At 52.0% G+C, this 22,757-nt stretch overlaps 8 protein-coding genes and 1 pseudogene across 9 annotated transcripts; 3 read left to right on the top strand and 6 right to left on the bottom strand.

Moving 5' to 3' along the window:
- Window positions 1-1,798: 1,798 nt before the first annotated feature.
- Window positions 1,799-2,872, bottom strand: TRVA0_083S00276 (annotated as a pseudogene). Its single transcript has one exon. A coding segment is annotated over exon 1 (1,074 nt).
- A 340-nt stretch (window positions 2,873-3,212) lies between these two features.
- On the bottom strand, window positions 3,213-4,880 carry STB3 (Stb3p; the record flags this gene model as incomplete). Its single annotated transcript, XM_076687877.1, has 1 exon — window positions 3,213-4,880. One exon carries the CDS (start codon window positions 4,878-4,880, stop codon window positions 3,213-3,215), a length of 1,668 nt encoding a protein of 555 aa, XP_076537897.1.
- Window positions 4,881-6,322: 1,442 nt separating this feature from the next.
- RPL16A (uL13 family ribosomal protein) lies at window positions 6,323-6,991 on the bottom strand (the record flags this gene model as incomplete). Its single annotated transcript, XM_076687876.1, has 2 exons — window positions 6,323-6,891; window positions 6,958-6,991. The coding sequence occupies 2 exons, from the start codon at window positions 6,989-6,991 to the stop codon at window positions 6,323-6,325; spliced, it is 603 nt and encodes a 200-aa protein (XP_076537896.1).
- Window positions 6,992-8,074: 1,083 nt separating this feature from the next.
- On the top strand, window positions 8,075-8,745 carry TRVA0_083S00210 (uncharacterized protein; the record flags this gene model as incomplete). Its single annotated transcript, XM_076687875.1, has 2 exons — window positions 8,075-8,450; window positions 8,507-8,745. 2 exons carry the CDS (start codon window positions 8,075-8,077, stop codon window positions 8,743-8,745), a joined length of 615 nt encoding a protein of 204 aa, XP_076537895.1.
- A 466-nt stretch (window positions 8,746-9,211) lies between these two features.
- Window positions 9,212-10,624, bottom strand: APM3 (Apm3p; the record flags this gene model as incomplete). Its single annotated transcript, XM_076687874.1, has 1 exon — window positions 9,212-10,624. The coding sequence occupies one exon, from the start codon at window positions 10,622-10,624 to the stop codon at window positions 9,212-9,214; it is 1,413 nt and encodes a 470-aa protein (XP_076537894.1).
- Window positions 10,625-11,276: 652 nt separating this feature from the next.
- On the bottom strand, window positions 11,277-13,421 carry TRVA0_083S00166 (uncharacterized protein; the record flags this gene model as incomplete). The annotated part of the gene is made up of 1 exon (XM_076687873.1): window positions 11,277-13,421. The coding sequence occupies one exon, from the start codon at window positions 13,419-13,421 to the stop codon at window positions 11,277-11,279; it is 2,145 nt and encodes a 714-aa protein (XP_076537893.1).
- A 1,447-nt stretch (window positions 13,422-14,868) lies between these two features.
- ASG1 (activator of stress genes 1) lies at window positions 14,869-17,325 on the top strand (the record flags this gene model as incomplete). Its single annotated transcript, XM_076687872.1, has 1 exon — window positions 14,869-17,325. The coding sequence occupies one exon, from the start codon at window positions 14,869-14,871 to the stop codon at window positions 17,323-17,325; it is 2,457 nt and encodes an 818-aa protein (XP_076537892.1).
- A 104-nt stretch (window positions 17,326-17,429) lies between these two features.
- Window positions 17,430-18,113, bottom strand: MRL1 (Mrl1p; the record flags this gene model as incomplete). The annotated part of the gene is made up of 1 exon (XM_076687871.1): window positions 17,430-18,113. One exon carries the CDS (start codon window positions 18,111-18,113, stop codon window positions 17,430-17,432), a length of 684 nt encoding a protein of 227 aa, XP_076537891.1.
- Window positions 18,114-19,536: 1,423 nt separating this feature from the next.
- TEF (elongation factor 1-alpha) lies at window positions 19,537-21,035 on the top strand (the record flags this gene model as incomplete). Its single annotated transcript, XM_076687870.1, has 2 exons — window positions 19,537-19,539; window positions 19,662-21,035. 2 exons carry the CDS (start codon window positions 19,537-19,539, stop codon window positions 21,033-21,035), a joined length of 1,377 nt encoding a protein of 458 aa, XP_076537890.1.
- Window positions 21,036-22,757: the final 1,722 nt, after the last annotated feature.

Below are 22,757 nucleotides of genomic sequence, written 5' to 3'. Positions count from 1 at the left end.
GTCAGAGGATGTCGAATTCTAGTTTTTGGCAAGGAGCTTTCTGAGCTGATATTTTATGGTGCGCTCTATACTCTGCTTTTACTGTCAAATGATAAGGGAAAAATATAAATCTGTTCGAAATGGACCAATTGAGAGATCATATGTATTCATAGAGATCAAACCGATAGGAATTGTACCGCAGAGGACTGAACATCATGGAAAAAAGGGAAAGATAGGGGAAGTGAGGCTCTTCGTGCAGATCTTTGCACCAGGTCTTATGGAAGTCTACATTCCAGGATCAGCTGAAACCACAGATAAATTGGAATTAACAACAGCGTGACTCCATTATGGCATACTCTAAACTAGTATCAAATTTTTTTGAATTCAATGTACCGTATCATTAATTGCTGGTTTATTACAGGTGGAGGTTCCTGGAAGCAGATATGACCACAGCTGTCCTGCAACATGCGCAATCAAATGCATCCAGAACACAAAAGTCAGCAAACGCGGTAAAAATAATTCCATCCAATTCTGTTGATGTGATCAAAATGTGTCGAGCTATGCGCGTATAGGCCAAGAGTAATTTTCATCTTTCTAATAAACCAATCTAATTTGCAGTTTACGTATAAGCGCCACACGTTCCAGAATGGGACAGCGATTAGAAAAACAGCTTCTTTTTCACGAAACATTCAGTGTCTTCACCTCATAGCCGCGCAAGATCAGCTATTCAGCCGCATGATCGTCTTGAAAACTAAAGCAGGCCGCAAAATGGTTCTCTACTGATTCAGGTCCACATTGATCCGTTGATCATCACCGTACGTTGGTACATTCGATACCGATCTGCTTATATTTCAGCGAATATCCAAAGGGTTTATCTCTCCTCTTCATCATTATCAATTACCGGAGCTATTGAAAGTTCACTTTAGCCTGGCGAATTCCTCTGATAGTGACGCTAGAAAGAAGGCTACCTGCGAGTTGAATTTACTACTGTAGATCCTGCCACTGGGTAAATGACGAACATATGAATTGCCTGCAATTTTTGATAGGCAATGGGGTGGGCAATGCCATGTCAATTGACTCTATAGTGAAAAAGGCGCCAATATCTACGAATGACCCAATACCTCTCACTATTGAAGTCGACTCAAGTCCCTCCCCCTCATGCAGCGGAGCTACGAAAACTCGAGAAAACCCCCAAAAGCCGAATTGTGGTAATAGCGATACATTGTTTGGCATCCAATACAATTCATGTCATGCAGGTATCACACCCGCTTCGAACACGGTAGGCGACGACGAAAAACATACGGTATCCCTCAAGCCGCACACACCCTTTCCAAGGACGTAATGGTACCACGATAATACTTGCAAAACCAATACACTTCATGGCAGCCAAACAAGCTACCAAACCAGACCCATAGCTTATCAATTGGCCCTATGAAATGCATCGAGCCTCGTCTTAACTCGGTTGCAGAGACCACAATATTCACGCCGCCACGCGTACATGTCGGACTGGAGTGGCGAGTTACGCCCAGCTCGTGACCCGCAGCTGCGCTGGCAGGGTGGGTACAAGTCCCAAAGCGGGCATGCACCCTCAAAACACGACAGTGACAAAATTTTTTCACATTTGGGACCGAATTGGAAAAAAAAACCCTCTCTTCTTTCAGTCAAACCCTTTGGTTGAATCTCTATTTTCTTTGATTTGAAAAGAAACAAAAGGAAAGAAGGCGAATACCTGCGTTAGGTGCGTTAATTGGTCTTTTTTTTTTTCTCTCTCTCCGCGTGCTCTTTTTGTGTTTACAGCAGGGAGCCTATTTATATACCTCTACACGAGAGAATCATTGCAATGTCTGTTGCTTCCAAGAACCTTTTCGCCGTTTTGGATGAGGAGCAGTCCGAGGGCGCTGCCGCTCCAGCCGTCCCAGTTGGTGTGAAGAAGACGACTTCTTCCAAGAAGACTGACACTGCTCCACCAAAGGCCAACCCGGCCCGAGCCAACCCCAACCGAAAGCAGCCGACTGGCAACGAGGCTGCGTTCCGAGACAAGAACGTTGGCCGAAGCACCAACCGATCCAAGGGCTCTCCGACCGAGACCGAGACTGGTGCCGCCGCTGCCAGCCGTGCTCCACGACGACCCAAGGACCGACAGTCTGCCACCGGCAAGAAGGACACCTCCAAGCGAGTCTCCAAGGGCTGGGGCGACAACAAGAAGCAGCTCGAGGAGGAGGCTGCCGGCGAGTCCATTGCTAAGGCTGACGCCGCCGAGGCCGAGACCGCTGCTGTCGAGGAGCCAGACAACACTAAGACCCTTGACGACTACTTCGCCGAGCTCTCTGTCAAGAAGTCTGAGGTTGCCCCAACTCGAGCCGTGCGACAGGCCAACGAGGGCCAGGACGACTCCAAGTGGCAGAACGCTGCTGAGATCCACAAGGAGGAGGAGCAGCTCTTTGAGGCTACCCGAACCAAGACCGTCCGATCCAAGGCCAAGAAGGAGAAGACCGTCATTGAGCCAGAGTTTGGCTTTGCCAGCCCACGATCCGACCGACCTCAGCGAACTGGCGGCCCGCGAGGTGGCCGAGGTGGTCCACGAGGTGGTCCACGAGGTGGTCCACGAGGCGGTGCTCGATCCAACACCGGCAAGCGAGGCGGCCAGCAGAATGTTGCCTCCGTCGACCTTGGCTCCTCTAAGGAGTTCCCATCCTTGGGCGCTTAAGCATTTGCGATGCCCTCCCCAGCCGCGCCCGCTCTTCTCAGGCGAGAACGATTTTTTTGTGATTCTGAGTATATGTGTATAGTCTCTTTGTAAAACTAAAAGACAAAAGGCCAAAACAACCGCGACGAGCTGCCGTAGCTCAATTACTCCTCTGCACCTTGCCGAGGATAACCAGAGGCTCAATGCCTAGTGTGACTTTGTGCAGCGGACAAGCAGAGGTTCAAATGCCATGGTGACTTTGTTTCGAGGACAAAGCAGAGAGGGTCAAAATGCCTTGGTTGGTTTTTGTTACAGCGTAACAAAACTGTCGTAACAGACTCCCAACCTGCTACAAACTATCGTTACAGCTAAGCATAACACAACGCATCCCTGTACTAGTGCCGCTCCAACGAGGTCAATTAATCCCTCAAACCTCCGTCAAGCGGAGGGCGAATACATTACGGAGAAATCTATGTCTATTAGACTTAATATAAAAGTATCGTTATATCGTTAATAAAAAAAGTGAGCAGATACATAAAAAAAAACGTTAAACAGAGGAGAGCTGGACGAGAGCATCAATGGCCTCCTGTTCGCGCTGGGCGACGGAGAGGCGCTTATGATGTGGCGGCTTGCGCAGCATTTCGGGTCCCATGCTCTGCCAGTCCTCCTCATCCGTCTCCTGTTTAGTCTCCTCAACCACGGAATCGGCGCGGCGCTGCTTGCGTTCACGTGGGTGCTTAAGGCCGTACTCGTCGTAATCTTCGTCATCGTCATACTCGTCATAATCATCGTCGTCATCGTCGTCGTCGTCAAATACGGCCGTGTCCTGGGACCGCTTCTTGAGCGGCGCGTTATGGAACATCATGTCGTCTTCAGCAAGATCAACGTCGTCGTGCCAGTGCTTCTGCGATGCGTCGACGGCATTGAGCAGCGGCGACATGGGCGGCTTGTGCTGGTTGTAGAGCCCGGCGGTAATACTCTCGCGCCGCTTCGACTTGTGGTGCGGCGCGTAGGGGTTAGCCGCCAACGCCGCAGCCGCCGCACCGGATGTGGCGTGCGGCGGCTTGACATCCTCCTCCTCGTTCTCGTCGCCAATGGGCGAGGTCCGCGCCGATGACGCGTCGGTGCGGTCGCAGGACCATCGCCCCCACCCAACTTTGTTGAACTTGACGCCCTTGTGGGGCGAGTCGAGCACGGCAATAATGAGCCGGCGCTGCTTGGAGAGCGACAGGTCGGCGAACCCGGGAATCGTCAGTGCCAAATGGCCCGTAATGTGTCTAATGGCCAAGGGACCCTGTGACAGCAGCAGCTTGGCCAGCTTATCCGGCGTCACCGCAGCAGCGGCCGCCAGCGCAATGGGCGAGTTTGTGTTGAGCGGGCCCGTGCGGTGCGGCGAGTCGCTTGCGTGGTAGTGGCTGCTATGCGGATGCAGCGAGGGGTGATGCAGGTGCGAGTGTGCGTATGCATTATTATTGTTGGCTGCACCAGGACTTGTCGCGCCATTGTTGCCGGCCCCCGAAATAGTCGCTGGCTGTGCGGCCGGCGAGGTTCCCGGCAGGGAGGAATTGGACGGTGAGGCGCGGAATTGGCTTGTGGGTGTCGTCGAGAGGCTCGCCGCAGAGGTCGAGTACCGCCGCGTGCGCGACGAGCTCCGCTGCGGGCCGGCGCCGCTGCTGAGGCGGTGCTGGTGGTAGTAGTCAAACGAGTTCGAGAACGAGTTCGGGCTGCCAAACGATGACGCAGTCGGGTACGGCTGGGGCCCGTGCTTGAGCGGGGGCAGGTCGTAGCCAGTGCGCGGAACGGGGCTAAAATGAGGGTGGAGCGCGCTGGGTCTGGTGCCGGAAGAGAACGACCCCGAGCGGTAGGTCGACGGCGGCGTCGACGGCGCAATTGCAGAGGGTGAATGCAGGGCCGGCGACGACGACAGGGACCCGTTGTTATTGTTGTTGTTATTACCGTTAACGTTACTCAGGGCGGCCTTGCTCAGGAGACTGTGCGGGGGCGTCGGTGTGAACGCAAACGTGTCGACTGTCGTTGAATTGGGCACTTCGATGGTCCGCGCCGCCGAGGCGCTGGTCGCCAGCCCGCGTAGCGTATTACTATTAGTTTCAGTAGTGGCGGATGCCATTCGCTGGTTCTGCTCAGGTGCTGGTTCGGTCTGAGACGACAAGAGTTTGTTCTTGTCCTTGTGGAGTGCCAGTGACAGAGCAGACATCTTGAATATATATTTCGGATATTCGGAACGAGTTTCTTTCAAATGTTGGCTGGTTTGTTTGTATATCCTTTTCTCTCTCTCTGTGTGTGTGTGTGTGTAAAGTTAAATAACACAGCCGTAAGGTTTCCGTTATTTGTAACTCAGGGGGTCCACACAGACGAGGAAAGAAGGTTCACACTGCAATATATGTAACAAAGCAGGTTCGAAATTCACAACTTCGAGTCGCTGGTAAATGTATACAGGACTGGAGCACGCGGAAATAAAAATACCTGACGAATTACAGGAATATGTAGACTCAAACGTGGAGAGGAGGTGCGCTGCACCGATCGTTCGCAAATACGTAGATAACACACACAACCCACCTATTATTCCCGGAACCCGCTTCGCAACGAATTCAGAGTTAGCGTTTGAATAGTTCAACGAGCCGCGTGAAAAATGAAAAATGGAAAAAATCCCCGTAAAATAAGGAGAGTAAGTAAGTAAATGGCCTGTGGGGAAACAGGTGAGTCCAAATTTAAAAAAAGAAAGCACTTGGTGTATTTGAAATATGTTGAAAAAGTCATTCATCGGTCTTTCGAGACATTCGCCGGTACATTGCCGTTTTGCTTTTGCCTGACCCTCGGGGCTTCTTCCGCTTGGCCAATTCTCCTCTCCGCCGGAGATTGCCACTCCTGCCGTATTACGCTGGTGACTGGTGTACAATTAGGAAGGCTGCCTATGCGCATGAGGACGTGCAGTGCTCCTTAAAAGTAAGTCCGCCCAGGCCCCCCAACCCCGACTTGGACCTCCGATTACGCATTATGGCAATTGTCCGCAGTCATGGGCCCCTTTCCTTATTTGCTAGTCTCGGGGCCCCCTATACAGCCTGTGGGATGCAAATGTCGGGGCCAGCGCAGGCGCACCAAGTCATGTGGCCGCATCACGGGTCACGTGTGAGATTATGTAACAAATTATCTCATCGGCCTCAGGACTCGAGCCGCACCTCCCGTTACAGTGCAAGTGAGGAAGCGAGTATTCGAGGGGCCAGCCATCGAGCTCCCGTGCTTCGCAGAAAAGGATCCGCTCCTTCAATTGACTTGGGGGGGGGGGGGGGGCACCCCAAACCCGAGATCTTAGCAATCACGATGTCCTCCGCATCAGCGGAAACCTAGGGGGGCGTTTGGGTTCAATACAAGTCGAGTGGATCATAGCTTTGCTTCGCAGAGTTTCAATTGACTTGGGGGTCAGCCCCCAACCCCCCCGTAGCTCATCGGGGTATGGGGATGAGTACGAAGTGTATATCTACAAAGCTCAATTATTCACAATAAATCATATTACATTATAGTAATGACAGCATGGGAGTGTGGGTGTGATGGGAGTGTGGGTGGAGGAAACAAAAAGTGTAGTTTCATTCGAATCTCTTTTTTTGGGGGTGGGGGGAGGTTGAGGAAAGATGGAAACGCTTAGTAGCCCAGGGCAGCGAGCTTCTTGTCAGCCTCAGAGCCGGCAACAGACTTCTTAGCGGCAACAACCTTCTTCTGCAGAGCGAGCTTCTTGGCGTAGTAGGCCTGGGACTTGACCTTTCGTCGCTCCTCGAGTCGCGAGACAACGTCCTGGTACTTCCAGCCAACCTCGTGGCTCAGTCGGCCAACGGTGCAGTACTTTCGGCCCTGCTTCAATCGCAGGACTCGGAGAGCCTGTGGGACAACGACTCGCTTCTGTCGGTCGTATGGTGGTGGGACACCCTCGAACACCTTGAGTCGCTCCAGGGCAGCCTGGCCTCGGGCGGTCTTGTGGGAGATCATACCTCGCACGGCCTTGTAGAAGATTCGCGATGGGGCTCGGAAGTGGAATGGACCTCGCTTCTTGTTGTATCGAGTAGCCTTTCGCAAGTAGGCGTGATACTTGAGCTTGGCTCGGAAGAAGTCGCCAGAGATGTTAAGGTCCTCGCATCGAACGACAACAACGTGCTGACCGTTCAGAAGCTGCTTGGCAACAGTGGAAGCGAGTCGACCAAGAAGATGGCCCTTGCCTATTCAAAATCGTTAGTTCTTTATTCTCCAAGAATTTCATTTATTTCAGCTGTTCGTTCACGTACCATCAATGACAATAACTGGCTCAAAGGTGCTCATGGTTGTCGATACTTTGGGTTGTCGAGATTTGAGGTGAAGGGTTGTATTATTTGAAAATTGTTGTTGAAAGCTTTTTTTTCCAGCTGTCTCGCGGGCTACGCACCACCCTACCCAGCCGCCCCCTGCCCTTCCGGGACCACCACCCTCTTCGAGAACTCCCAACCGCGGGGGCCACACCACCAAAAATATAAATTCCCTCCTTCCTCCCAACGAATATTTCCGGGCCGGCATAATTGCCAAGGTGCATAACCTCCCAACTTTAACGAAACACTACCGCAGAAATTGGTGCGTGATGCGGACTACGCAGCGCCACTGTGACTTGGGAAATATCAGAATATAGCTACCACGTGACTAGCCCTAACGCGACATATATACAACATTATCGACATTAATACAACGTATTGTTGTATACCTCGTAATTATGTACGGCTGTTATCGTACTCCTTCCTTTGCACATATTAAAAGAATTGCTATATTTGGGGAAATGGCACACAATATGTGTTCTTCTCTCACTCTCTCGGTGTTCTCCAACAAACAAGAATCAAGTGGTGTGATTCGAGGGGCCAGCCCTCGAACTCCCATGGCTCTGCAGTGCGGAGAGACGAAAATTGATCTCCGCGAAGCGGAACCCCAGGGGGGTTTGGGGGGACTGGTCCCCCCATTAGCATTACATAGTAGAAGAGTGTATACGAGCTCCCGATAGCTCTGCTTCGTAGAAAATTTCGGCTCAGCGGAGCCTCAAGCTACTGTGTGCGTGGTTACCCGGTACTGTGATGCGCATTGGGCATTGGGGGTTGACCCCGGATTTCGTACTGCATATGAGCCGCGCGATCTAGGCCCTATTGTTTGCCGTACGAGTGCGGCTTTGGGTAGCCCCTCCCAAAAGCGGCATCCCCGGAAGCTTATCGTTCCCATCCTGCCAGCCATTTTAGTGAAACAAAAGGGCTCTAAGGGGAGGGTACCACAGCCATATGTTTAAAACGTCACACTGGGTGGGTGAAGGTTCGTTGTGGTACTAACTTTTTTTTAGCGGCTCACGACCGTTGTACATTTGTTTAGAGCATTTTTATTAGTGTTATAATCATGTCGAGTTCGCAGGAACGCCGGGAACTGGCGGTGGAGGAGGGTGTCATGGTCCGTGGGGCTGCCGAAGAAGCGGTCCAGGAGAGCAGCGACCACAGAAGCAACCATAGCAGTTACAGCAATACGGGTGATGAGCGACAAGCGGCACTGGATACTGCTACAGCAGGGGAGCAAGAAGGCGAGGTTGAAGAGCACATCGTCGCACAAGGGAGTGCCATCGACAAGATTGAAGATAGCGCATCGGGGGTCGAGGTCACGCTGATGCTAATTTCGGGCCAGAGAAACAAGTTCACGATCCCACCGCAGGACGAGAAGACGCAGAGCAACATTACGATTGAGCATTTTAGAAACGCGCTCTTCCAGTCGTGGAAGGATGGTACGTTTGATTGATTTTTAGACTATGGGAGTGTCAACTAACCGAGGTGTTCGTAGCATGGGGGAACAGCCCGTCCACGCCGGCCAATATACGCCTCATCCACTTTGGCAAGGTGCTCGAGGATGCGCAGACGCTCGAGGAGTGCGGCATCACTTCGCCGCACCCCACCGTCGTGCATGTGTCGGTCAAGCCACAGTCGTTCGAGCTCGACCGCTCCAAGTCCAACTCGAGCAAGTCCAAGTCTCGCAGAAGATCGGACGACGACCGCGGGTCCAGATGCTGTATAATATCCTAGTCGAGATGCTTAATTTATGCTGCCCACGTACTTTTTTTTTTCTTTCTCATTGCTATTAATTATTTATCATATCCGTTGGTGAACCTTCATTCAATCTTGCCCAATGGAGAATCTTACCCAGTGGAGAATCGAATCATACTATCATTAGTTAATGGTTCGTAGCAAATTCTACCATTGATAAGAGGGTCAACCGTTGCAATGCTCCAACCCGTTGGCTCTATGCCCCTTTTCCAATGCTATTATTATTAATCTTACTACCATTCCGGCTAGTAGCAATTCTATCATTGATGGGTAGCTATCATTAGTCGATGGCTCTACCATTGGAGGGCGGTTTTACTGTTGATGAGTACACTACCATTAATGGGTAGTCTACTATCAATGGGTCGTCTATCGTTGATGGGTGGTTGCACCTGCTTGACGGGTAGGCTACCATTGATGGGTGGTCTACGTTAGACCGATGGTTCGGCTAAGTAGCCCTCACGATGTACTCACCTACCTGAGTCGTGTACCGCACGCCCTTGTACGGCTTGACTCCGTCGCCAATGTTCTTGGCCGAAATACGCAGGTTGTTAACCTTGATTCCCGAAGGCACCTGCCCTGTGAGCTGGTACGACAGTGTTAGGTGGGTCGGGAAACACGGCTGAGAGCTGGCGGCAGAGGCTCCATTGCCGCTGCTGGAGGCCTGGTCCTGCTCTTCTTCGCTGCCCTCATGGCCGACTAGTACGCCATGCAGGGACGCTGACCACCCAAGGGCCGTCTTGCCCGGGAACCGCCATTCACCTACCCCGCCCTCAGACACAATGTGGAAGTCGCCGGCCGTCAGCCGCAGAGATTTGACAGACTTGACGTGAGGGCTCGATACGACGTTGATGCTCAATGACTCGATATGCTTGACGCTCCGCGATACGGCCGTCCACACGCGCACCTCGAACTCGTCTCGATTCATGCCCACGCGCGTCTTGAGCTCGGCGTGGACAACAAAGTCATTGGTGTAAGTGCTCGGCAGGTCAGTCGTGTACGACGCCAGCAAGCTCTTCCCGTCAGGCGGAGTAAACCCGAGACTCTCCGTCGAGTTCTCAAACCGCGCCAGATCAATGCACTGGTGCAGCGATGCGTTGGCGAACTGCTCCCGCAGCTTCGGCGGCACCGACAGGCTCAGGTCTATCGTCGGCACGCCCGATAGGTGGCTCGTGACGAATATAGCGCCTTCAAGCCGACACAGCAGCGGCTTCATCGGCACATGGCCCGTGCCCGACGACAGAAACGCCGAGTTCGCCGCCGCACCGAATGCGGCGCCACCACCGCTCTTATGGCCCGCCCGCGTATACGGTCGTCGCGGCGTGATGACGGCGTAGATCGTCTCGACGAGGTCGATGTAGAGCTCGTTGTTCGTGTGCCGCACGTTGGGCCGCCGCCACGGCAGATCGTTGACTGCCAGCGACGCGGACGAGATGCCCCCCATGGGGCTGCCATTGGACGTGCTGTTCGAGCCCGGCGTCGCGCTTTGTAGCAGCTTCGTCAGTAGCCCGCCATGTGGAACGAGCCCGCGCACAACATCCGGCTCCGTCGCCAATGGAAACCCGTCGTTGTCGACCATCTCGTTGACAATCATGGCCGCCGTGCTGAGGTGTGCCTGGATCTTCATCGGTACGATGGGCGCCCCGAGCACCTTCTCCAGCGTTTCGACGAGCCGGTTCATCCACTCATATGGTACTAGAGCCGGCGTGCCACTATCGCATACGACCATCACCGTCATGTTGCCGTGCTTCTGCGTGTACAGCACGAGTCGGGTGTTGGGCAGCTCGACGACCTTTCCACTCGAAGCCGCCTGGTTCTCCAGAACTGTGGGGATCACCGACCGGATATTCGGGCTCTCCATACTGATCGGATAGTCAAACACAATCTCGCCTGTCAGATCTACTATGTAAACCGCCGCTAGTGATATCATATTATCCCCGTTAATCTCTATGCCGTCGTGGTCGTCGTCGCGTAGTTGGGACATACCGACTTCCTTCGCGAAGCTACGGAAGCTCAAGGGCTGGCCCTTGAATAACCCACTCAAAATCCCCAGACACTCCGAAGTTCGTAATTGGGAGGACTTGGAACCCCCCCCCCTTGGGGCTCCGCTTCGCGGAGTTTGGCCCTTCAATTGACGACATTTCTTCGAAGTTGAGCATTGGTCTGACTAGCTTGTTACGCTCTAACGGAAGAATTGTTGCTGTTACAACATGCCGTAACCAGAAATTTGTCGCCGTTACAACATGCTGTTACCAGAAATTTGTTGTTGTAACAACATGCTGTTGGGAGGTTACATAACACTGTAACGTGCTCCACGAAAGTGTTATCAGTACTCGTAATAGAGACGCTATAGCACCTCCGCGAAGTAGAGCTATAGGGGGGGGGGGGGGGGGGGTTGGGGGACTGGCCCCCAAGTCAATTGAAGCAAGCGGAGATGTTCTGTGGAAGCACTACCAGTACAAGTGGATGGTGGGAGATAAATAATAAATAAATAGCATACATATATATACAAATCATTCACCTTGCCGGTCCTTCTTGTCGCGGCCATTGAACCCTTTAGCGAGGTCGACGTTTTCCAAGTTGCCGAGGACGGGCTTCTTGTCGGGCTCTTTGCGCGGCGTGGGGTTGTGGTCGACGACGGTCGGGGAGGAGTGCTTGGTCGGGGAGTCGTCCGCAGCGTTGCGCAGAGGCGTCGTACTCATGTACTTCCAAAACGGAGCTGGAGAGGATCCAGGCAAGAAGGAGGATGGCAATTGCTGCTGCTGCGCCGAGGAAGGAGGCGCTAGCTGGAGGTTAGTTAGTTGCTGGTGGGCTGGCGTGTTGAGGTTCATACCGCCCATGTTATTAACAAAGCCCGAGCTCATTTTGGTGGCTGTCTTGGGCTGGGTTAGTGCCGTGCCGCGGTCCGGGGTGTATGCCTCTGGCTGTGAAACGGGGTATCTGTGCGGCGAGGTGACGATGTTGGATATCGCCAGGGGCGGCGGCGGCGGCGGCAGAGAGGGCAGTGCCTTGTCGTCGTAAGGTTTCTGCGGTGTCGTGAATCCGTCGTTAGTGGTATTAATTTTGTTAGTACTGTAGGGCGAAGGGAGGGTGTGCATCGAGGGAATTTGCTGGAGATTATGCAGTGGCGCCAATTGGCCGAGTGATGGAAGCGGTCCTTGCTGTGGCGAAAAAGACGAAGGAGGAGGTAGTTGGTTTTGGAAATGCATAGCCGGATTCTGCGGTGGAGGCGGAGGAGGAGGAGGCTGCTGATTTTGCTCTTGTGGCTGTTGTTGTACTTGTGGCTGTTGCTGTAATTGTGGCTGCTGCTGTACTTGCGGCTGCTGTGGCAGTTGTTGCAGCTGCAGCTGTTGCTGTTTAGCTTGTTGACGCTGTCGCTTGCCACTGCCTTTGGCAAGTCTCCCCATGTTGGCCTTGCGGATAAACTCTTCTTTAAACTCCGGCGTGATCTGCCACTTCATGCCTTTGCCCGGCTCGTTGGCCTTGCGCGGCACTTTTTCAAATGCCTTGTTGAGCGACAGATTGTGCCGAATGGAGTTCTGCCACCCCGACTTGGAGTGCCGATAAAACGAGTACTGCTTGGCGATCCAGTCGTAGATATCCGCCAGCGACATCATCATCTCCTCCGAAGACAGAATCGCCTGGGTTATCATCGTCGCATAACTATATGGTGGCTTGATGTCTTTTGCATCGTCAGACGACAAATCTTGGTCTTGGTATTGGTTGGTCTGGATAACCCCGCGAACCTGCGGACGAGTAATTATGGCCACACCCTTGGGATAACTATTTCCTGATGGCGTAGAAGATGCCGCCACTACACCCACGGGTTCTCCGGTATTCTGTTGCTTTTGATAATATTGAGCATATTCCTCAGGCTGCGGCGGTGGTGGTGGTGGTGGTGGTGCCGGCTGTGCTGGTTGTGGCTGAAATTGTGGAGCCGGAGGGGGAGTAGGAGCCGGGGTGCCATGGGCGGTAGACGTGCCATTGACGGTACTCTCAGAGTCTCCCCGGACATGGCGCGCTTGTCTCTGCGGTGACCGCTTATTATTATTATTCCGAGTCTTGCTTGGAGTCCCCCGAGTAGAAGGCCACATTTCCGGCGCGATCTTGGGCAGCGCACCTGGTAGTACAAACATCATCTGGACACCGCCGATGTCTAAAATTGTGCCGCTCTCAATGACAAAAGAGTCCTCCTTACACATGGTCTTGTTGATCTTGACGCCATTGAGCCCCGTTACCTTGATAGCCCACTGCGACTTGTCGGCGACGTAGTGAATAACTGCGTGCTTGCGGCTCACGACACGGGCCGGCGCCAGATCGATGTCGATGCGCTCGCCTTCCTTCGTCTCGTTGCCTCCGTCAGGCGAGCTTCGGCCAATGATGACAGGAAGCTCTTTGATGTAGTAGGTCCACGTTGCGCCGGCGAGCTTGGCATAAGCCTGGACCTCTGTGTTTGACACGTTATTCGAGTAGGTATACGACACGAGCGGCGGCACCTTGGGCATGGAGAGGTGGGCGATGACCATGTTGACGTCGTCGTCGGTGACCTCCTCGGGCACCACCACCACTGCCTCCTCCGCGGCCTTACGGCGTTTCCCCAGCCGCCCCGGGTTTGAGGCCGTCGTCCCCTGTCTTCGTTTCGTAGGCGATGGCGGCATTATATATCAGCATGCCCTGTTTCGTCCGTCGTCGTCCGTTGTCGTCCGCCGTGATTTGTCGTGATTTGGTGAATTACAAGAGATCAATAACACAAAAAAAACAACAAACAAACAAACGAAAACTAAACAAAGTGACGGCCGGCAAAGATTAAATAGTCGTGCTACTACGCTCTTCAATAGGTTATCCGTTTGGTATAGTTTGTTCGATTTCGCAAAATAAAGTATCTCAAATGGAAAAGGCAAGGAAAAGAGAGAAAAAAAAGTCAAAGTGTATTCACTGTGGGCCTAAAATGCGACAAGATTATACCGCAAAAAAAAACAAAAAATAAAGCTATGGAATGAGGAAACACTGACAACTCTCAGTATAAACCGACCTTTGGTTTTTGCTTGCCCATCGTTGCCAGAATGTTTGATACATGTCCGTGGTTTTATCTTATCGCACACATGTCTGTCGTCTACCCATGTGTACGCCTTGCCGCTGCCTAGCCGTTTGCTCCTCCACCCATCGCTCGCTGTCTTGGTTTTGTTTATTTTGTTTGTTACGGGCGTTGTTCCGATGGGATAACCGCGCCCGCCGGGGGCGCTTGTAGCCAGACCTGCAGCGCGCCTCGCGGGATTTATTACATGAGCTCTGTTGCCACGCGTGTAATTTTGCCACTGACGGACGCGTCTCGACGGGCTTTGCTTGGAGTATGGGCATGTCAAATGGCATTCGTACTTTAGAAGCATTCACGTATTTCATGTACTGTACACTTCCGGCTTTCTACACTACAGTTGACTCACATGACTACACTACGGGCTGCGCCTGACTATGCTTGACTACACTTGAATACACTTGTAATAGTACAAGCTATAGTGCTGTGAGTTCTAGTCGGTTAGAAACGTTCCTGTACTGGCTATGGAGATAACGTTGTTGGCGTACTACAAAATTTTTAGTATGCATTACTATTAGTATTCCACCGATTGTTGGAGGTTTGGGAATTGGCCTATAGGAACTTGTCGGGCCTATGGAACATGTGAAGATCCCAACTCCGCGGTACATTACTACGTAGTAGCTTGGCAAACCCCAAAACCACGCTTTCTCGGAGGACCATCGGTCTCTACGAGATCTCCGCGAAGCGGAGCTATGGAACAGTCAATTTTGAAGCCAACCTGCTCATAAACCGCCCGTGAGTCGGCCGAGAGCCGGGAGCGCCGCGAGGCGTGCGGCTGCATGATCGGCTGCTGACGCGCAACTTCCAGAATGACGCATAGCCGCTTTTGGGAGCGAGGGCCTTGCATAGTCCGCCGCTGTTGGGAGGGTCCCTCCACACGGAACGACAAAAAAATGCAATTTGGGTCGACCACTAACCCACACCCTACGGATTTGAAGTTTTAGCATTGAAATTTGGCAGTTCTGAACGGGCTGAAAGATTGAACACATTGACCAGAGATTGGAACTTCTGCCATGGGTGAGAATAGTAACAGCGTGATCGTGAGCCACGGTGGGTCGCCGCCGACGAAGAAGCGGAAGCGAGTCACAAGGGCGTGCGACCTCTGTCGCAAGAAGAAGATCCGGTGCGATGGCCAGCTGCCGTGCATGCACTGCTCCGTGTACAGCTTTGAGTGCACCTATGACCAGCCGAGCTCGCGGCGAAAGCTGCCCGGGACAGTCAAGACGGAGTCGCGGCTCAAGGCGGCGACGGCGGTCGTCGAGTCGCTGCTGCCCGGGGTCGACATCTTCTCGCCCAATTTCGACATCAACAGCCTGGTAGACTTCATACAGCGCGGCAAGAACGACGGCATATCGGCGTCGACGCTGCTGGCGAACGCTCGGATGACGGCGTACAAGTTCCAGCGCAGCAGCCCCGACCGCGTGTCTGATCTCATGAGTCCCGCGAGCATCGACGAGGGCCCGACCGAATTCAAGATCATTTTGCCTCCGAAGGGCGTGGCCATCCAGCTCATTGAGGCGGTGTGGGAGAACGCTTGCGTGCTGTTTCGGTTCTACCATCGCCCATCGTTCATTCGCGACCTCGACCTGCTCTACGAGACAGACCCTGAGGACTACACCGACAAGCAGTACAAAATTTTGCCACTCATGTACTCGGTTATGGCGGTCGGCGTTCTGTTCTCAATGGACAAGGCTAAGCAGCTTGGCATCAAGGACGCCGGCGAAGGATACAAGTACTTTGTCGCCGCGCGAAAGCTCATTGACATCACAGACGCCCGCGAGCTGTACGCCATCCAGTCCATCGTCATGATGGTGCTCTTTTTGCAGTGCTCGGCACGACTGAGCACCTGCTACTCGTATATCGGTCTCGCTCTGCGGGCGGCGACGCGGGCCGGATTGCATCGCAAAGTGACGGGGCAGAACTTCAACCCCATTGAGAAGGAGACCCGCAAGCGGCTGTTCTGGACGATCCGCAAGATGGACGTTTACGTAAATGCCGTTCTGGGGCTGCCGCGAGGCATTGACGAGGCAGACTTTGACCAGGATCTGCCGGTGGACATTGACGACGAAAACGTCACCGAGGACGGGTACTTTGACCAGCAGCCCGGCAAGCTCTCCTCGGTCGGCATCTCCAATGCCCACACGATGCTCATGAACATTCTCGACCACATCATGAAGCGCATCTACCCCGTCCGGCAGACGAACGAATCCATGTTTAGCAGAGTCGAGGAAATTGAGAACGAGATCCGCGCATGGCACGAGAAGCTGCCCGAGGCACTCAAGCCCGGCTCGCCCGTGCCGCCAGAGTACCTCAAGGCCAACCGCTACCTTTCGCTGTCCTACTGCTACACGCAGATCATGCTGTACCGGCCGTTTATTCACTACTGCTCGCCGAACTCGACTGGAGACCCGCGCGCCATTGCGCTGAGCCGCAAGTGCGTCGACGTGGCTCGCAGGGCCGTGTACCTGGCCAATGACCTGGTGTCCAAGGGCAAGCTCAATGGCGCTTATTGGTTCTCAGTGTACACGCTGTTTTTCGCAGTCGCCTGTTTGCTCCAGTTTGTGCGCGAGAATCAGCATCACAGGCCCGAGCTTGCCAACGAGATATGCATTGACGCCGAGCTGGGCAAGAACGCGCTCAATCGGCTCAAGGACAGCTCGATGACGGCTACTCGAACCTACAACATGCTTAGCGGGCTGTTCAAGGAGCTCAATAAGCGCGTACAATTACGTCCTGCCGGCGAGCCGTATAGCCAGTACCCCGTCAGCGTCATCGACTTTGAGAAGTCAGCGGTAGTGGAAGAAGAAGAAGAAGAAGAAGAAGAACAGGGCGAGGAGGATGAAGATGGTGTTCCAGTGGGTCAGTCCTACCAACAGCAACAGCAACAACAACGACGACAGCAGCCATTACAGGAACAACTTCCTCTTGCTATGGATCCTAATAACTCATTGGGCTATGGACTTTTTGCGAGCGGGAATGGCGCTGAGTTCGCTGAGGAGCAGGCATTATCGAATCCACCTTCGGGGTCCTCTGTGGGCTCAATTCACCAGGTCCAAGGGTACAGCCAGGTGCCAGATCCTGTATTCGATGGGCTTGATTTTAACGCGACCACGTCTGCGGGATCTACGCCGTACACCTACGTTCCAGGCTTTATGGACCAGATTGACCAGCAACTATTTGGACGATTCTTGCCGCCATACATGATGAACAAGAATGTTAACACTAACGGCGGTAATTACAACAACGGGGCGCAGTCTCAGCCGCAGCATCTGCCACCGCCGCAGCCGCCGCAGTTAAATCCTCCGGCTACTACTGCTATTACTTCTGCTGCTACCACTAACAATTCTAGTATCGTGCCACCCCCGGCCCCGCAGGGCCAATCGCAACAGCAGGATCTGGACGCCAAAGCTTGGGATGAATTCTTCTCGCAGCAAGGGGAGTTATCCGGCCTCAACCTCTTCCAAATGTGAAGGTCTCCACTAACACACTGTAACGATACGATCTAGAGATATGGGATATGAATGAAATGAATAGTACTATAACAATAAAATATAATAAATAATTAGCTATATACCTAATTGGGCAGGTAGTCCTTGCCGTAGCTGTTGCTGCCGTTGAATCGTCGTCGAAAGCTCGCCATTCGCAGCCGTGTCGCCAGGTAGTACACACCCACTGCGACCATTGTGATAAATAGGAAAATGACTACTGGTGACAGCGACTTCTCGGCATCGACTGAAGGGCATGCATGCGGGGTTCGCACCTCAAAGAAGAATGTGCAATTGTTCGAGTTCGCCACGTACGACACGGACGCCCTGTTGAGCGTGGCCAGCTCCTGGTCGCACTTGAACGAAATGATCGACGACATACGGTACGGCGTCATCTCACCCTTTAGGTAGCAATGCGACCCGCCGGTGTACTCGAGGAGCAGGTTACGACCCCTAAAGTACGGCTTGGAGCTGACGGAACCGAGTGAGTGGGCACGGCCCTCTGCGTCCGTATAGTAAGCCGAGACGTTGTTCGGAACCGTCACGTCGGTCACATCGACGCTGTCAACTACGGGTGCGCATATGTTTAGCGTGAAGTTCGCGGGGAAGTCCCATCCCCTGACGTGCCAGTCCGACGAGTCTTTGGGCAGGACCCGCTCCAGGGGACCCAAATCAAAGAAGTTACCTGTCAGATGGTTGGTCGCTGTGCAATGGTGCAAGTCTTTCTCGTGCTCCGCCGCCCTGGCACCGTGCATCGTCACCATCATCCCCATGAGGAGGAGTTGGACTACTGTAAAGAATGCCTGCATATCTTATGTGCGTGTCGTCCAAAATGCTCTTCAAGAATAGGGGGACCAAATATATGCGAGAAGGGCAAGAAAGAAATATGAAACTACGACGTACTACAGCAAATGTTGTACGAGTCGTAAGGACCAGGTCCCGCTTTATATTCCCTTCTAGTATTCTATGGCTAGAAGCCCTATAATGGGCCTAGGATATTTTAAGGTTGTGTCGCACTTTAATTTCGTTCCCGTTGAGACTCCCAAACTAACGCGCTGTAGTACGTTGGTCTCCGGCAAGGTGCGCCTTGATTGGACGTTGGCGCTGTCTGACACTACGATACGGCAACAAGTGCGGTACAGTTGCGAGGAGGGTACCCCAAGCTCAGACGGGTAAAAATGAGTGACACCGACCAGGGCCAATTGAAGTGATATAGGCACTAGAGACAATAGTAATACTGTATACTGTAGTGGTGGTAGCAAGCATACATAGTTTCGATGGCTATTCTACCGCTGCGGTAATATCGTACTGCAAGCCTGTGCAGCGTAAATCAGCATACGTACTTGCCACCGGAGGTGGCAATGTACCTACCGGGGATGTCTACGTAAACAGCCAATGGAAACCCAATGAATAGCCACTTGTTCCCATTTTCGGAAAGAGGGGACGTCGTCCTCGGCAGTGATCCAGGCCATACCAAAAGGGGTATGGGCCCGAGGGAGATCTAATAACGAAAAGATGATGACCCATCTATTTATTCGCCACCCATGGCAAGGATTCTACAGGGTTCTATATGCCACCACCTAAAGGCTTCTGTGAGCGAGTCTGTACGAGTCATTAAGTGGTGCCATCCATCATACGACCAGCGGGAGTTAATTGCCTAGTCAGAAATACACACTCATCCGCCGCGGTGAATCAGAAAGCTGACCACAAATATCCCAAAAGGGAGAAAAATGGAAAATGAAAACTTCCCCATCGGGGTATGTTTGCCGTGGTAGCTCCATGTGGCTTCATGCTGAGCAAAACGCAGTCACGGTTACTCAGTAAACATGGGCACAACCCACATGCAACCCGCCCGATGAACTGCCTGATTGGGGGCCAAGGGGGCATCGTGCTCAGATGTGCGCACATCGGAGGCAAATTGCATGGATTAAAAAAACAGATAAAGAAAAAAAAAAAAAAAGATAGCCCAAAAGAAAACATGCAAAAATTTTTTTCACATTTTCCCATAGTGCGTGCGCAGGTTTTAGAAAAAAAAAATTTTTCGCGGTGTCGAGGGGGGCAAATCGACACGCCAGGCAGATACGGCCACCGCATATAAAATACTCGCTTCGTTCCCAGTAGCTTGATTCTTCTTTTTTTTTTTTTCCCCCGTCTATCATACCGAATTCATTGGCAGTTCATCTGATATAATTAAAAATGGTAAGTGAAAATACATGATCAATTGCAAATGAACAATGGAGAACGTCTTCTCCGATTTGTTCTTTTTGCAGGAGCGAAGAAGATAAAATGAACAGCGAGCTAACATTCTCTTTGTAATACAGGGTAAGGAAAAGTTGCATCTTAACGTTGTCGTTATCGGTCACGTCGATTCCGGTAAGTCTACCACCACTGGTCACTTGATTTACAAGTGCGGTGGTATCGACAAGCGAACCATCGAGAAGTTCGAGAAGGAGGCTGCCGAGCTCGGTAAGGGTTCCTTCAAGTACGCTTGGGTTTTGGACAAGCTTAAGGCTGAGCGAGAGCGAGGTATCACCATTGATATCGCTCTCTGGAAGTTCGAGACTCCAAAGTACAACGTCACCGTTATTGATGCCCCAGGTCACCGAGATTTCATCAAGAACATGATTACCGGTACCTCCCAGGCCGATTGCGCCATTCTTATCATCGCCGCTGGTGTTGGTGAGTTCGAGGCTGGTATCTCCAAGGACGGTCAGACCCGAGAGCACGCTCTCCTTGCCTTCACCCTTGGTGTCCGACAGCTTATCGTTGCCGTCAACAAGATGGACTCCGTCAAGTGGGACGAGAAGCGATTCGAGGAGATCAAGAAGGAGACCTCCAACTTCATTAAGAAGGTTGGTTACAACCCAAAGACTGTTGCCTTCGTTCCAATCTCTGGCTGGAACGGTGACAACATGTTGGAGCCATCTCCAAACTGCCCATGGTACAAGGGTTGGTCCCGAGAGACCAAGGCCGGTGAGCTCAAGGGTAAGACCCTCTTGGAGGCCATTGACTCCATTGAGCCACCATCCCGACCAGTCGAGAAGCCACTCCGACTCCCACTCCAGGATGTCTACAAGATCGGTGGTATCGGAACGGTGCCAGTCGGCCGAGTCGAGACCGGTGTCATCAAGCCAGGTATGGTTGTCACCTTCGCCCCAGCCAACGTCACCACTGAAGTCAAGTCCGTCGAGATGCACCACGAGCAGCTCGCTGAGGGTCTTCCAGGTGACAACGTTGGTTTCAACGTGAAGAACGTCTCCGTTAAGGATATCCGACGAGGTAACGTTTGTGGTGACTCCAAGAACGACCCACCAAAGGGCTGCGCTTCCTTCAACGCCCAGGTTATCATCTTCAACCACCCAGGTCAGATCTCTGCTGGTTACTCTCCAGTTTTGGATTGCCACACCGCCCACATTGCTTGCAAGTTCGAGGAGCTCATTGAGAAGATCGACCGACGAACTGGTAAGAAGGTTGAGGACTCTCCAAAGTTCGTCAAGGCTGGTGATGCCGCCATTGTCAAGCTTGTCCCATCCAAGCCAATGTGCGTTGAGTCCTTCACTGAGTACCCACCACTTGGTCGATTCGCCGTCCGAGACATGCGACAGACCGTTGCCGTCGGTGTTATCAAGTCTGTTGACAAGTCTGAGAAGGCTGGCAAGGTCACCAAGTCTGCCCAGAAGGCTGCCAAGAAATAAGCAACTTATATATCTCTAAGTGTATTGTTTTAATAATTTTTGTGGTATATTAAGAAAAGTGCTTTGTTATTACCTAGCTGATACCTATTGTAGTTCGGATCTCGTAGTTCAAATTTTTCTCTTCGGCTAAATGTGCGTGGGGACAGCTCAATCTTAAACCTGAGACCTTATAACTGTTGCCTTCCAAATATGTCAATCTCTTAAACAGCTGACTGAGCAATAACGTATATAAGCGAGATCAAGCGACTCCTCAGTAATACACGGACAAGGTATATCTCAATTTTGCGAGCATTTAAACAAAAACAGCTGGTTGCTGGCTGCTTTAGTGCTCGATTTGACTATAGGTATTCAAATAATTCAATTCCAGCTTCTGACGCTTTAGTGGCATGTTATCCTGCAAAAAAAACTGCGATATTAAGTAGAATTCTGAAAATCAAGGTACGCAGTTATTATTACAAGGTTTGTAAAGCATTTGAAGGGTGCAGGTACATCTATTCTCTCCGGCATAACCCTGAACTCTGTAGCATTAATTATTTGGTAGGCACACTTGCGCCCTGGCATATGACACTTATGAACCTTCTACGCACTGTGCTGACCATAATCCAATTGCCAAGATAATGTGAAGCGATTTTGCTGTGAATTTGGCTGTTCAATGCGGGGTGATGCTCGAATAGGAGGCCAATTGATTGAAAATTGCAATTGAAAAGGCTTCGTTAATATGTAACTACCGGTATTTGTTAGCTCTTTTTGAAATTGACAATGTTTTCTAAGTTTGCACAAACTGCTAGTGATTCATTAGACGACTTGATCTCACAGAAGAAAAGTTGGCAAAACTCAGTGATCTCAGGGCAGCCCATTTCCACGACTTTGTTCATCTCTCGCAGATGAATTATTGTAACGGTGGAATGATTGCAATGCAGGGTCTTTGGCAGGTTGTGAGAGCGATAGGCTTTTATTCTGATGGGAGAGCTTTTTTTCACTGACCCCGAGGGGTCCATCTCCATGTGCAAATACAGTGCAATTGCGGGACCCAACTGATATGAAGTGACTTTCTTAATGTGAAAAATTCTATCTACTTTAAGTGCATTTTTGCCTCAAAGACTTAATAGATTTTACATATTACATTGTATGCAATAGGGTAAGCCAGAACAGAAAAGAGGAGAATATCATTGTAGCATACAACCTCAGCGACTCGTTCGCATGGCTGAGGGCATGCTGGGGTTTTTTGTCACTTAGGTTGCTGTGAAGAACGAGATGGAGCCGCAAGAAATGTCGGTGGCTGTGCGGTTCTTCTCGACCTCCAGGAGGCGGCTAGCACTGCGACCGACATCACCCCGTCGGGTATTCATGTGCGTACAGTGGAATTGGTTAGCAACATCCAGATGTGGGGCAATCAGCAAGACTGGGCTACACTGAGCGAAACGGGACGAGAGCTCCATCCTGTTCTTCAAGTTGTCCGGCCAGTAGCTGAGCAGATTGGGATCACGAAGATTGCCGAGAAGCATGGCATCAGAGTCCAAGAGCGAGGCCGAGAAGTACCAATATTAGTTGGCCTGGAAGGAAATGTTGAGTGTAACCGGGGTGTGACCGGAGATTCCATGGCACGATTGTACACAGCATGTGTAAGGTCGGTTGCAGAATATGGTTCGCCTATCTGGTATCATCGGCTGGCTAAGACCAACCAGGATATCCTGGAAAGGATGCAGAACAAAGGTCTCAGCA

The sequence above is a fragment of the Trichomonascus vanleenenianus genome, assembly GCF_965637985.1.
Source record: "Trichomonascus vanleenenianus strain CLIB 3782 genome assembly, contig: TRVA0_083S, whole genome shotgun sequence".
Classification (NCBI taxonomy): domain Eukaryota; kingdom Fungi; phylum Ascomycota; class Dipodascomycetes; order Dipodascales; family Trichomonascaceae; genus Blastobotrys; species Blastobotrys vanleenenianus.
Note: the sequence above shows the minus strand (reverse complement) of the source record. Positions and strands in the feature narration are given on the sequence as shown.